Source organism: Molothrus aeneus, chromosome Z, assembly GCF_037042795.1.
Source record: "Molothrus aeneus isolate 106 chromosome Z, BPBGC_Maene_1.0, whole genome shotgun sequence".
NCBI classification, from domain to species: domain Eukaryota; kingdom Metazoa; phylum Chordata; class Aves; order Passeriformes; family Icteridae; genus Molothrus; species Molothrus aeneus.
Window position 1 is genome coordinate 27,744,941 of NC_089680.1, and position 15,548 is coordinate 27,760,488.

At 36.7% G+C, this 15,548-nt stretch overlaps 1 protein-coding gene across 1 annotated transcript in view; it reads right to left on the reverse strand.

The window, feature by feature from the left end:
- Positions 1–15,548, reverse strand: part of JAK2 (Janus kinase 2) — an 87,338-nt gene that overhangs the window by 10,896 nt on the left and 60,894 nt on the right. The window contains exons 12-21 of the mRNA XM_066568922.1: positions 14,539–14,666; positions 13,892–14,026; positions 12,430–12,517; positions 10,304–10,431; positions 9,398–9,536; positions 7,968–8,119; positions 6,803–6,953; positions 6,413–6,549; positions 5,002–5,191; positions 4,364–4,488 (exon numbers count right to left, since the gene is read on the reverse strand). Coding sequence (XP_066425019.1) covers positions 4,364–4,488; positions 5,002–5,191; positions 6,413–6,549; positions 6,803–6,953; positions 7,968–8,119; positions 9,398–9,536; positions 10,304–10,431; positions 12,430–12,517; positions 13,892–14,026; positions 14,539–14,666 — 1,373 coding nt within the window. The remainder of the gene's footprint in view (positions 1–4,363; positions 4,489–5,001; positions 5,192–6,412; positions 6,550–6,802; positions 6,954–7,967; positions 8,120–9,397; positions 9,537–10,303; positions 10,432–12,429; positions 12,518–13,891; positions 14,027–14,538; positions 14,667–15,548) is intronic.

A 15,548-nucleotide genomic window follows, 5' to 3' on the forward strand; every position in this document is an offset into this window, starting at 1 on the left:
CTGCCATAAATACCAAACCTTACTTCAAAGTGAGGGTTCTGTCTTACTGGTACAACTAGCCTATGAAAATGCTACAGCTTTTTCTTACTACAATGTACTATCTGAAAACAGCCCTAAAGTTTGATGACAGTAACTTTTCTGTTAGCCTGGAAAACACATAAGACAGATCTTTAATTGAAATCATGCAAATTCTAAGTGGATATCACAATCCTGTGGCTCTAGTCTGACAACAGAGTTTAAATGTGATTTAAAATGTTTCTGTCTTTAAAACTGGCTCACCAGCAAGGACACCTGAAACACTTCAAACACTAGGAGAAGAAAAACCCTTTCCCAGTATTGTAGCAAGGAACCAAAACACAATAAACAACCAAACACATTCATCTTAACCCTCAGGTAATGGGTGTGCCTTCATTTCTCTCATACACTTCAGAGGAAAACAGCAAGGCAGAGGCAGAAAGGTTTTTTCATCAAAATCCCCCAAGATTACGGACTGACAGAAACACACAGCAGAAAGATGAGATGTGAGATGCTGAAAGACCAAACATTGCAAGAAAAGCAAAACCAGCTGAAAAGTGTAACATGATCAGCTAAACAAAGAAAAAGCATTCAGGTTCCATTTTCACAATATCAGGTACTCACTAATTATGTTGTTTTGGAGAAACAGAATGCCACAGATTAAAGAAATCTTAAAGCAATCTATATAACCTCTACTTTGCAGATTGTACAGCAAAACACTCCAAAGCAAGGTACATACATTGTAACTCTTAGATTTCACTTTTCTTAGAAGTGAAAACATTTCTTTAAGAGCAAGCTCTATGTGGATTTCCTACATTTTCATACATTGTCCCCATGTCATTATCAAAACTGGATGTTTTCCCGCTTTAGTATCTGCAGGATGCATATTTTATCTCCCTTTCTCTTGGCTGGTGCTTGGTACTTAGGAAGGAATAGTCTCATCTGCTATTTCAATTTCTCACCGTCCTGAAGACCTGTAATATTTTCAAAGTTCTTTCATGTATGTATATGTACACACACACTAAGGTCCTTTTTCTTTGTAGTTTCTGAATACAGTTCCTTTCCCAAAGATTTCTACCATATTTGCACAGCCATCAAGGGTCAAAATCTACCTTCCAGTCCTCCCAATGAAGGCCTCAGACCAGGGTCCTGAGACATGATGCCACTGTTATTTCATCAAGCTTTGAATGAAAGCCTGAGGACTTCTACACGTTTGCAGCTTCTTATGAGAGTGCACAAGGCCAGCACCTTGAGGTCACAGGCTGAGATGGACACAGAATAAAACAGATAACTGTTTTATTAATAATTTATTTTATTTATAAAGCAGCCTTTGTGTACTCAAAAATCCATGTTGCGTCTTACTTCCATGAAAGATTTGGTCACCACCCTCATAGGTGGTGCTGTTTTTTAAGATTCTTCCAGGTCTCTGCTTGAACAAAGATTGTTCATAATGACTTACCAGCATAAAAACATAATTTTGTTGCAGAAGTAAGTGTGAGATAATTTCTTAGGCCTGTAACCAGAGAATGACTTCTTGTTTTGGAGACACAGATCAGAGAGCTCTTCAACCCTCTGAAGTGGGCGGTCACCTATTCAATCCTTTCTCTCTCCAAAGACACTTGCCATGGACTTGCTAACTTTTTTTGTTTTCCCACATTCCACACTGTTTGCCCATGATTGAGCTTCTCCCAGAGACTACCCACATTGTTGTGCTTCAGTGAAGCACATGAATAGGTGAGATAAGCTGTTAAGGGTGCAGCATTCCTCATACATGCAAGAGGTTCAGCAGCTAAAAGGTTAGTCCACTTTCAAGCAGGGAACCAGCAAGCTCTTTTCACCATGAGAAAGTTTGACTGTCAGGAAAAGGTCTTGGCTCTGGCAGAGATTCTCCCCTGATTGTCAGACCTTTTCTGCAGATATTGCAGAAGCTAAGTCTTAGGACCTTAGGATCTTAAGGTGGCAGGGCACAATTACCAGACATAAGAATATTTGTGGACAACATACTCTAATAAACATCCTCATCCATCATAGTGTGATGAGGAACTTGACAGAAGATCTCACCAAGCCACTCTCCATCATCTGTCATCAGTCCAGGTACACTGGGGATGTCCCAGATGACTGAAAGGTGGCCAGTGTGACACCCATCCAAAAAAGGCCAGAAGAAGGATCTGGGAAACAAAAAGGGCCAAAAGACGGATCTGGGAAACTACAGGGCAGTCAGCTCAGCTCAGTGCTGGGCAAGGTTATGGAACAGATCATCTTGAGTGCCACCACACGGCACCTAAAGGATGGCCAAGGGCTCAGACCCAGCCAGGATTTAGAAGGGGCAGGTCCTGCCTGGCCAACCTGATCTCCTTTTATGACCAGGTGACCTGCCTGGTGGATGCAGAAAAGGCTGTGGATGTTGGGATGTTGTCTACCTGGATTTCAGCAAGGCCATTGACACTGTCTCCCACAGCACACTGCTAGAAAAGCTGGCAGCCCATGGCTTGGACAGGAGCACTCTGTGCTGGGTTCAGAACTGGCTGGATGGCTGGGGCCAGAGGGTGGAGGTGAATGGTGCTGCATCCAGTGGGTGGCTGGTCACCAGTGCTGTCCCCCAGGGATTTGTGTTGGGCCCAGTCCTGTTTAATGCCTTCACTGATGCTCTGGATGAGGGGATCGAATATACCCTCAGTAAATTCATGGACAACACCAGGTAGGGTGGGAGTTTTGATCTGCTGGAGTATAGTGGGGCTCTGCAGGAGGACCTGGACATGCTGGATCAATGGGCTGAATCCAGCAGTATGAGGTTCAACAAGACCAAGTGCCAGGTCTTGCACTTTGGCCACAACAAGCCCAGGCAGAGCTCCAGGCTGGGGACGGAGTGGCTGGGCAGTGGTCAGGCAGAAAGGAACCTGGGGATACTGACTGACAGCTGCTGAACGTGAGCCAGCAGTGCCCAGGTGGCCAAGAAGGCCAATGGCATCCTGGCCTGTGCCAGCCATAGTGTGGCCAGCAGGAGCAGGGCAGGGATTGTCCCCCTGTACTCAGCACTGGTGAGGCTGCACCTCAAATCCTGTGTCCAGTTCCTGGCCTCTGAATTTAGGAAGGACATTGAGGTGCTGGAGCATGTCCAGAGAAGGGCAATGAAGCTGGTGAAGGTTCTGGAGCACAAGTCCTGTGAGGAGCAGTTGAGGGAGCTGAGGTTGTTTAGCCTGAACAAAAGGAGGGTCAGTGGGGACTTCATCCCTCTCTACAGCTCCCTAAAAAGAGGCTGTAGCCAGATGAGGGTTAGGCTCTTTTCCCAGGCAACCAGCAATAGGATCAGAGGACACAACTGCAGCTGGGGAGGTTTTGGTTGGACATTAAGAAGAAATTGTTTACAGAAAGGATGATTGGGAATTGGAATGGGCTGTTCAGGAGGATAATTGGGAATTGGAATGGGCTGTGGGGGAGTTACTGTCCATGAAAGTCTTTAAGGAAAGATTGCATGTGCCATGGCCTGAATGACTGTTCATTCATAGGTTGGACTCAATGATCTCAAATGCCTTTTCCAGCGTAGTTGATTCTGTGATTATGTAATCCTATGTAACCTACTGCTTCCATGTATTTGATGTAGGTATTGAGAAAAGAAATTTAAAAATATTTCTGGTACATGTCTTGAGGGGGTATGGTTATATCTTTTGTCTCTCTCCTCCTCACTCCCATTTATTTTTCTTTTCTCAAATTTCTAAATATGCAATGAAATCTCAGGTGTCTCTAGTTTCTAATATCTAAAACATAATTACAGAATAAAACTAGGGAAGGTATAAGCCCTCTTTATAAGGAAAATGAGATCACAAGAAAGATCAGATGTTTGTACCACTTTTCAGGATTTTATGAATTAGGTTTGGTACCAAATAATTTATTACAGGTTTGGGTACTTCTAAGGCCTCTAGTTCTGCATACAGAAGTCATGTATCTTTGCTCTTACAGTTTAAAGTAAATTGTTTAAACATACACATGTTGTTATGCTGTTTTTATAGCTGAATGTCAAATTTCTGAAAATTCCATTATAGAATGTTTTGCCTGAGTGAGTATATTAACTCCTACAATACTTTAGGGAGTCACCTTAGGGAGAAAAGTGAGTATATTCTGCCTCAGTCAGCAGATAGACCAGTCTCAGCATCCTGTATTGAGATACCCAGAAGTTTTTCCAGGTCTTGATTACATTGCTACTTTTTCTGAGGGTTATGTGGTGCTAGCAGCCCAACCACATTATAGAAGATACACCAAAATAACCAGTTATTGTTGGTTTGAGACAAATGGGATGGAAAAAGGAGAAAAAACTTCATTAAAAAAATATATATAATTTGAAATGTCCTACCTTGCATATCTGAGATGCATACAGCAAAAGCTTCTTGTGGTCCAGCCTCTCCTTGTGTTTCTGCAGATAATCTCGTAAACTTCCATATGGTAAGTATTCCATAATTAATCTTAGATTCCTCCGTCCTTTTACAGCAATAACAAAAAGTAAAAATGTAATTTTTTATGTAATTTTCCAAAGATGAGTTTTTTTAATAGAAGCGTTTCAATTCCTCTATCAGTAGCTATAATATAAAATGGACTTAATACAAAAATATTAATTTATGATCTATACATCACTATGCAATGTTTCATATCCTAATTAACTGCATTTCCTCAAAAAATGCCACTTATTGAAACTCAACAACAATGTGGATATGCTTGGAAAATTAATATATCACTAATCAATATCATCTCATCAATACTTCATCTACTATTGCTAAGGCAAAGTAGAAGTCTGTATGTCTGTGTTGTCAAGATGAAACTCAGAATGGTAAGTGACATCAACTTGTTACCAATGTTATCATCTTTCGAAAAACTTCCTTTGTTTTGTACTCTCTCAGTCCTGGAAAATTTATGACAAATGAGTGACTGTCATAAACACTTACCTCTCTGAACTTCTCAGTATGCATATTTAGGTGTATTCAATATAGCACATACCTGCACTGTAGCATACTCCTTTGTATTTAACGATGTTATCATGCTGCAGTGATTTAAGTATTTCAATTTCTCTTTCAAAATCCCTAAGATGCTCTTCTGTGCTATGTTGCAGCTTTTTCACAGCAACCACCTCCCCAGTATTATCCTGCAGCGGGTCATACCGGCACATCTCAACACTGCCAAAATTTCCCTAGGTCACAAATGGAAACACTTGGGAGTTAAAAACAAGTCCACATCATTCACTCTTTGCGTTTCCTAGAGTACATGTTTGCTCATGTAAAGTGTAGTTTTTGTTCAGTGCTCACAGTACTAAGCATTAAGGTTATGTGATTAATTATTTAAGTGAAAGGCCACAAAACTTCCCTGAGAGGAAAAGTGCAGGACTGAGGCTAACAGTTGAAAAGAAATATATTCCATGAAAGGAAGCAAACAGAACAAGAAACGAGGACAAGGAAAGAGGGTGATGTCCATCTATTTTCTCTCCTTTCACAAATTTCCACTTCCACTGGACTAATACTTTTCCTGCATTTGCATAAATGCCTTTGTCTTGCTTCTTAATTCTGCTCTTTTTAATTTTGGCTTCTTTCCAATTTGTTTCAATGTTCTGGTTTTGTCTCTTTCTTCATTTATATTGTCTTTTGTCTTCCTTTATGCAGCCATCACCTACCACTCTGCTGTTCTCCCTATGCTATGCTATCACAGTGAACAACTATCTGCAAACAGAAATACTTGTGCTACTTCACTTTCAGGCTGCTTCTGTACTTGAAGCCAAAAGAATACTGGTAAAAACCAAATAAAACAGCAAAGAACCATTCTAGAAAAATAGTACTTGGTGAAGATCTGCCAGCTGCACTTGGTCATCTGTCTAGGTCTGCTTTCACACAGCCAGGCTGCAATGACTTGCAAAACTAGTAACCAAATGCTGATTTCTAAGACCAAAAGTTCAAGGCCTACATGTATCTTGAAGACATATATCTTCCTTTTGAATGTAGAGGCTGTATATTCAGATTTCTCAGAATATGCATGCAAAAAACCACCAATCCTACTAGTTCTGCACAAGAATGCTCCAGAGTTTTGTTAACTGAATATCTAGTGCATGTGTGTATCTATCTATCTACCTACCCATCTATCTATCCATCTATCATTTATGTCAGGCAGCTCTGCATTACTTAAAAGTACTCAGCCTTTTGGTGTGACTGGATTCATTGTGGACGTTAGCTAATTTTCTTCTAAGAATACCGTGAAAGTGAAAAAAGAGCTAGAAGGAACTGCACATGTTGCTCAGATATGACTGAAATTATTAACTTCTAAAACAGAAATTTCACTGCCAATAATGTATATGGGGTCATCAAAGGATAACTGAAAACCATAGTTATTTCCTAAACTATTACAAAATTTTGAAACATCTTACCTTGCCAAGTTGCTGTAAAAACTTAAGATGTCTTTCTTCAAATTGTGTTGGGTCCCGATCTTCAAAAGCACCAGAAAATCCAAGTGCTCCAATTCTCATATTTGGCAACATATCACTTTCTGTCAATAGCTCATAATCTGAAAGGTAGAAGGAAGAAGGGAAGAAAGGGAACAGAGTAGTTAACAAGAAAAGGAAGAACCTTATTACAGTCATGGCCTGTTCTACTTTTGTTAGGCATACTTCAAGCTCAGTAGAATATTGACAGCCACCTTTATTTCTATGCAGTAATTTGCAGTCAAATACAATGATGTATTGCAAAAAACATACTAAAAAGAAAGTGAACCAATAGGAAACAGGAGTTGTTTTGATCCTATTATATCGCAAACTCACCTGGAGTGAACAAACTGTTCAGATCACGTATAATTGCTCTAAAAGAAGGCCTGAAATCTGGCTCATAATCCATGCAGTTGTTGATGAGGTTTGCAAGTTCTGTCCAATTGGGGGCAGGCAGCTGGTGCCTATCTTCATAAAACTGTAGTTTCTGGAATTAAACAGGTAAGTCATTTTACATTTTACAACCATGAAGAGTTGCAGAAGCCTTAACATTCTCCTAAGAGTAGCCAAAAATTACAGCTCTAAACCTAGACTTGTTAAATCACCAAATGTCCATCCCACCAATGTTAATCTAAGGCAAGGCTGGTATAATTTATAGTGATCAGTTCAGAAATTTCCAGCCAATTAGTGGTAGAAGATAAGAGGATAGAGAACGATGAGAAAAATAGTGTCTCCTTTATTGGCAATTTCATAAATCCTCAGATGGGTAGGTCCAGCAGAAAATTCTACTGACCTGTGAACTGGCTGCACTGACAGTTGTGAAAAGCTTTGCGAGCATTATGAAAGAATGTAGGGCAAATTCTGAAATACTTAGATATCTATAAGCTAGGTCTAGGTAACCTTGGAGATATTGTAAGAGCTGATTAAAATACCTGAGAAATCAAATCAGGCTTTATGGGAAGGTTACAGTACCTTTACAAAAGTAATTCTATTAGTACTTTTGTGGCATAGTGAAGTATTCTTTTTGCTTGCAATGAAAGAAGCAAATACATATTAATTAGTTTTTTATGGAATATGTTTCTCCTCCATCTCCTGCCCCTACCTGAGATAAAAGTTAACATTACTCATTTAGCTAAAATAGTAGAATTGTTGCAACACACAAAGTACTGCTGTATTTAAGATGTTCAATTACAAGAATGCTAATTAAAATCCATGCACACTTGTTATGAGTACTTTTCTGTTTAAAGTGAAACACTGCTGCAACAAAGCAACAAAAATATGAACTAGATAATACTGACAATTGTCCCCGTAAAAATCAAAATAAACAACATAAAAACAAACTTCAAATCATCTCTTCTGGTTATTACCTACAAGCAAATATGTCTTTTTCCTACAGTGGTCATAGGCCACACCACTTTACATTCATATGGTTACAACAGTAGATGTTCTAAATTAGAAGTGTTCAAAGAACTGCTATGACTGCAGACCCAGTAATACTTACTCTTGAAGAATCTAGTGCACTCAGGGGTTTGTCTCCTCCACTGCAGATTTCCCATAAAGTGGTACCAAAACTCCATTTGTCTGTGGCTAGGCTTAGTTGTTTGGGATTCTCAATACATTCAGGAGGAACCCAGGGTATTCTCTCAAGAAGGACTGTGCAATCACACAAAGAAAACTTGTTAAGATAAATAATGATACCATAAAATTCCCTAACATTTTGATTTGGTAAAAATTACTTTAATACAGACAGGTATTTCATTGCAATGTACTAATAATATTTTTCCAAGTATTTGTTTCCACAAAGAAAATCAAATTATGGAATATGGACAAAAATTAAAATAATATTTGTGAATCAAAGAGGGAGATCCATTTGTTTTACTGTAAAATAAGCCTAAAAGTACAAAATTGCCTTAATATAATTTCCATGTTACATTTGTTCTGTGATTTCTCTATTTCTCCAATCTTACCAAGACTCAACAGCTATCACAAACAACTAAGACATCAATGAATAAAAGATACTTTGCTAGTGGTTGGCATATTATGGCACAGCAAAAGGCACCATAAAAAGGAATTTTACACTATGTGATTTTTAAGCTATTGCTACTGACTGTAGTAACAAGTTAAAATATGGGATTGTACTGATTTGGATTAAGAGCTCCTTAAAATGAGATCTCATAAGAATAATGTAAGCTTCATATTAAAACAGGGAGAATTTAAATAGTTTACTGGCAAATAATGACACTGCACTATATACAAGCTGTTAGATACATTACTTCTTTAGACATCAATAAAAAGTACCAAGTAAGAAGTGTTTTCATTAAAAAGAAAGACCATAAAAGCAATAGTAAGGTTACTTCCATTCCATTAGCATAACAACCTTGCACACATTTTCCATTTAGCTAATTATGCTGTTTGTAAAGCATTGGAACAGTCTTAAGAGTGGATGATAACCCAGTATTTTTAACATCATCAACCAGCTCTAGGTATTCACAAAGAAATGCAATGAAGATGATTTTTAACTGCCAGTCAGCATTTTCAAAAGTGCATTTGGTTTCAGTTCTGAAAGTTCTTGATCAATTACAAGACACTAAGTTCAGCAGCTATCTGCAAATGTAAGAGACTATATTGTATATTTACAATAAAATATAACAATACTACTACCAATGAAACATGGGTTGAAAATGAGAACAGCAGGGAAAAAAGCTCACACAATGGAGAACTGTGGCCTTATTTCCTGTAGCTGTTTGCTAATTTAAAAGGTACACTCAAAACTGCTTGGCTAAGACTGTAGCGATAATTATAAAATTACACACAGATCAAGGAACTTACTATGACAAAATTAGATTAGATGGTGGTCAAAAAAAAACCCCACCCTTAAACTTATTTTTCAAGTCAGAAGCATTGAACAAGAAAGTTGATGCAAAGACTTACTATCTCTTGGCAAAACTGTAATACTGATGCCAGGATCACTTAGCTTTATAAATGGGAGGTTTCCAGACTTCCTGTCTTCCTCTCTGATAAGCAAGATATTTTTTGCACAGACATTCCCATGAACAAGGCCTTTGTCCTCCTATAAACAGAAATACATCTTTTACAAACTGCCCAAAAGTCTTACTGTTGAAGAGATATTTAAAAACAAATACTGTACAGCATGAGGGAAACATCAGCAAATAAAATAATGATCACAGATTAAGTTGACCAAACTCCTGGTACTCCACCAGTTTCTCTCAAACTTACAGTTTTCAGCCAATTTTTGTTATTTGCCTAAAGTCTGAAACAATTTGACATTTTTGAACTCAGAAGAATGCTCATCCATCCACTTAAAATTAATATAAGAATATTTAAATATTGTTAAAGGAAAGACTTTTCTAGTAACATATCCTGTCTTGAATAATGGCCTTTATATGTAACTGGAAAGACTGTAAGGTTGAGACCTAATGCCCAAGAAGAATGCACTAGCAGAGTGAACAGTACAGTGTTTTCCCCTCCCAGTGGTTAAGTATTAACACTACCAGGAAATAGTTTATGTTCAGCATCGTAAGCTGAGGTGGGAAGCCCAGAAAGGACTGATTTGTGGGGGTGGTGGGGGGAAAGCACTACTGCAAATGTGTTTATATTTCATGCTAAAACATAAAGCATTAAAAAAGAATGGACATTCAACTACACTTTGTTCAAGATACAAAGTCTGTCTCTGGATATCTACTAAATAGCTGGTATATGGCCAATCCATTATCAAAACCCTCCAGAGTTTTAAGAATTCAGGTAATAGCTCAGCCTTTCTACACACATTAGTCAGAATCACTTGAATTCTGCAATTAACAAAACTGAACCACTTACCAGAAAATGCATGGCTAATGCCAACTGTTTGGCTACTTCCAGCTTCCACAAAATGTTGATAACATTTTTGTTCTTTTTCAAGTATGTGTCCAAGGATCCAAATTTTACATATTCTTGTACAAGGATGTCTGATTCATAATGATAAAAAGAGTAACAATTAAAACCAACAACAAATAATAAAATTTCAGAGCAGATTAATGACTTTAATAGTACACTTCTTTTGATACCTTGTTGGTGATCTAACTATAAATTTCAACTTCTGTGGTATCTGAGTACTGCCATGAATACTGTATGTTCTTTATACTTTTTCAGAGTGTGGAAGTTCACCTAATTTCTTTTTACTAGATTTAATCTTTTAGGGTTAATTATTTAGATTTAATCTTTTACAGATTAGGTTAAAATCCAGTGAGCATCTTTCCACCCTCACCTGAAAGGCACAATAATGTAACTGTTGATGAAGCATAGTAGTGTACAGCACTATCAATGTGGTGAGCTGAATAACATTCAAGTCATTCACTTCATAGTTGTTTACTATCTATATTCTTACTGGAAAATGCAATGCTTTATTGACAAAAGATGCTTTGCTTGAAAACAGACAAGTATTTTCCCTAAAATTGTGCATATGTGTATGACATATGCCTTCATGCAGCCATCTAGCAAATTACGGCAGAAGCAAGAACTGCCATCTTCATCACTTTCAACACAACAATTTCAAATCACATGACTGAATCCTTGCCCTCAGCTGCAAGATGCTCACATTGAAGCTACTAGTATTATCTCACTGTAACAAAAAACCCCAGATTTTTTTAACAAATTCATTTTAGAGACAGCAAATACTTTTTTTTTTGCAATTATGTGAAACAATTTTTATCAAATTTGTACATCAAGTGTGTAAACCGCTGAATCAATAAACAGCCTTAAAACTGTAGTAAGTCTCTTACCTTCAGAAAGAGAATCATTCCTAGAGGACAGCTATGATCTAAAGGTGAAATATGTAACCATATACCTCTTGCTTTTCAATTATTTCTCTTCAATTATAAACTTGATCTAACTGAAATTTTATATATTGTCCCTATATGTGTGTGTGGTAAAATGAATAAAATACAAAAAACCCATGTGGTTGTCTTGGCCAAACATAATGCTGTGCCTTTTCCAGCCTTCTATGAGAGGTAATTTCTGATTACTGAATCAGAAATTTACAGAGGTAAATTCTGATTACTGAATCCACCGTCTCTTTTGGAAATTCTTTCTCCCTAATGAATGTAACCACCTACCTAATATGCCCATACAATTATAAAATGCTTCCTTTCATACAAATTTCTAATCACAGAAAATAAAGGGTTTTGGGCAAACTGACGTTTCAGCCCAAAGACTGAATGAAGAAGAAAAAATGTCAAAGTGAGATCCAGAAGTCATATTTGAAGACAAATTAGCATATGGCAACCATCCAAAATTAAGATTTCATTTCAAGATGGTATAAATGTATTTCAAGTGTTCTTAAAAAAATCTTATTAATACATAGTCACAAAGCTGTAAGCTAAACTGGAAAGACATTAAACTTTTGCAGACAACGCAAACATTTTACTGCTGCTAAAACTTTGTAGTGTGTTTGCTGAATTACCAGGACCTCATGTTTTCAGAATGGGATGTCTAAACCAAACTTCTCAAAGTTTTATTTGTGCTCATAAAGTCAGCACAGGTGGTAAAGGGCAGCAATGTCTGTTTCTAATCACAGTTAATGAAGATTTTTCTGGGTAGCAGAGTACCTCCCTTTCTAGCTAACCACAGCTGATATAATGTAAGGATGCAATTTTTCTGGCCACTTCATTCCAGAGGCATAGCAAAACTCATCTCAGACAGAACAGACATGACTGAGTCATCTACAGAGGTTACTATTCACACTGACTGTACTTTAAACAATTTTCCCTTTTCTTTGTTTTTACTATTAACTAGCGCTCAGATACCAAGGCTAATACTGCAGCAGCATGAACATGTATTAGCTGTCCAGCTGGTGTTGAACTTCTGCTGTTTTGTTTGGTTTTTCTCTGGTTTTATCAAAAAAAAAAATGTCAAACTCTAATAGAGACATATAAAAATTGGTAAAAAAATAATTAATTTCTACTTACTCTCTTCTCCACAAACACAGACTCCATAATTTAACACCAAGTGTTTGTAAGAAAGCTGGCTCATCATACTTGCTGCTTCAAAAAAGGACTTTTTGGAAGGAGAGGGAGAGATTGAGAAAGAAAATACATCAGTAAAAACAAAGCCCCAAAGTTCTAATAAATTTACTAAAACAATTTTTTAAAAACATTTCAACTATCTCTTTGCAAAGACCCTATGTAACGTATTTTATATTGTTGTTGGTTTGTGTTTGGCAACTGTTTCTTGTTTGGTTTGTTTTTGCTTCAGTGTTTTTGTCGTGGAGTTTTTTTCCTAATTTTCTTTTTTTAAATAACTGGTAGTACACATTCCAGATAGGTTAACAACCTCTTTTTCTCTGCTGGCAAGTGTATCTCAACATTTTTAAAATAATCTTCTTTTTTTCAGTGTAAATTACCTAGGTAAATTGAAGGCAAATTTATCATACACTATTCACTTTCTAATTTATTCTGCCATATGCACTGTTCAGTTTCCAATTGATTTCTTTGTAGCACATTATTAAGTTAAAACAGAAAAAATTATTATGTAATTCATCCACTACTGCAAGACTTTCTCCAACTTTTTCAGGAAAGTTTCAAATACTTTTATTGCTTGCTTTATTTTTTTTATTCTGTTCAGTGGCACCTCCACCTACACTTGCTTGTGTACTGGTTATTCACCCAACAAAGTGAAGTGAAAATGAGAAAATTTTCCTTCAGGTGACTATATCTTTATTTATATCCTCTGAACTTTTAGTAACTGATTAATACTTTAGAATACAAATTTATCACCTATGTTATCAAAAGCAGTATTATAAAGTTACATTACTGTAATAAACATTACTACATCTTGTGAAATTCAGTTCTCACATACAGAGTCTTGGGATTGATTACACTACCAGTTTATTAGTTTGTGCACAAAAGCATTTCAGGTCTGCTAAAACCATCACTCAAAAAGTGAGAAGGCTCAGTGATTATGGGTGAATCCATGTATGGCAAGTTTTTCTCATACATAAATACTTCTGATTACTTGATTTTATTGGAAAATCTGAAGACAGTCTACCCAGAGGAAGTTTTTTTCCATAAATGGTCCCTTGTCTGTAAATAATGAATTTACTGGTTAAGACAATCCTGTGGCCATACTACCCCTCCTTTGGTACTTTAACTGTATAAATTACTTGCTCTTCAGATCTCAATGAGTAGTTCTGAATTCTCTCACAGGTGGTGGGAACAGGGGAAATAAAGTACATAGGTGTACTTCCCAAAGCCAGTCTCAAATCCATATTCCCCGTGTCACAAGTTCAAGCATGAGCTTGGTTCAACATAGAACTCTATACCACACAAATACTCATTTATGAAGTAAATGGGTAATGCTTATGAAAAGAAGAAGAGTAATGCTCAGCATAGCATGGACAAATGTTATATAGCAGTCAACAATCACACCAACCTCAGAGTAGTTTCTGTGCACTTTATCCAGCACCTTTAAAAGAACTTCAGTTTGATGGAGCTGGCCATAGTCTCCTACTTCTTTCCTTACACCTTTGAAAATCTTAGTAAATGTGCCCTGTCCAAGACTCTCCTCCTAAAAGGAAGGAAGGATACAGACAGAAATAAAATTAAAAATATCTGCCTGTTTTAAAAGACATCTTTAGAACTCCCCCCTGTATAAGCATATGCAAGTCTTTAGAGGTGTGCTGGGTGTAGAGTCCAGCCGAGAAGGAAAGGAAGCAACTATATCAGAAACATCTTAAATTTTTGCTTGTCTTTTATTGATTACTCAAGGATCTCAGAAAACAACTTGCTGCAAGAACCAGAGAGGAAGCAATTCCATTAAATATGTATTTAGACATCTCTAGAACCAAATAACTGTTATTGCAGTCAAAACAATGCTTCTTAATTATAAAAAAAATAGTTATTTGCATTACTGAAAAATAAAATAAATTATTTTCCACAACTCTAAGGAAACTCTAAGGAAAGATTACAGCAAAATCTCCTAGCTCGGGTAAGATTCCTTTAAACACACACCTAGGTTTTTAAAAATTGGTGCATATTAAACCCAAAATCTGCAGTAGAAAAAGCAACAAACTGACTTACGAATATCAAGTCCTCATTACGGATTTTGTGAAAAACCATCTGATTGACATTATTGTGTCTCTGTAGCATAGGTGATGAAGGTACATCAGAAACGCTATTGCTTCTGAAGACTAGGAGATTTGATTTATCTGGGAGAAGAAAGAGGGAAAGGAAAACCAAAGTAAATTTGTAAAATATAAAACTAAACCAATACTGTTTCAGAAGGGTTCCTAATGAGGGCTCCTGATTCAACACAAACAAGATATCACATTGAGATCAGTGTATTTTAAAAGCCACACAGCATTAAACTGAAATCAGACTCTTGTATTTTCTAATCAGCAAAATCATCTAGGTTCACTCATGAGTTTTATGTTTCTTTTGATAAACATTATGAAAATATTCCTAGCTCCTTTCACATTTTAACTGCTGCACTATTTGTAATAACAACTGGGGATGGAAAAGGGGATGTCAATTACCTTCTGTTATAATACGAAGTCAAGCTAGTCTTATACTAAAACTAAACCTGAAAAGTATGTCTTTGTGGGTATCTGCTCATATCCACGATTATATTTATTCAATAATTTATCATTCTGATGCATATAAATTTTTTATTTAAATGGAATAATGTTAAAAATTTATTCTCTATAATGTGCATGCATATTTACTTGTTACATCATTTCTAAGGTTTTGAATCCATTGACTATTTTCAATCAAATCTGAGAGAAGTAAAAGTTGTATCATATAGTCTGTTCTGGCAAGTTTGTCTTTAAGTAAGAACTTTGATAAAGACAAAGACAATATTAAACTGTATGTAGTACTACTTAGGAGGGCAGATATTTAAAGATTTCATAAAGCAGAAAGATATGAATATCAAAGGCAGGGAAAAAAATTAAATGCAAATGCAAGAAAAATCCCCTCCTCAGGAAGAAGCCCTATTCCATGTGTATTTTTTTAGTGTTAAAAAGGAGCTGAAACCACACTGCAGACTTGACCTAGCTCAGCTAAGATCAACAATGACAGAAATTCACTGA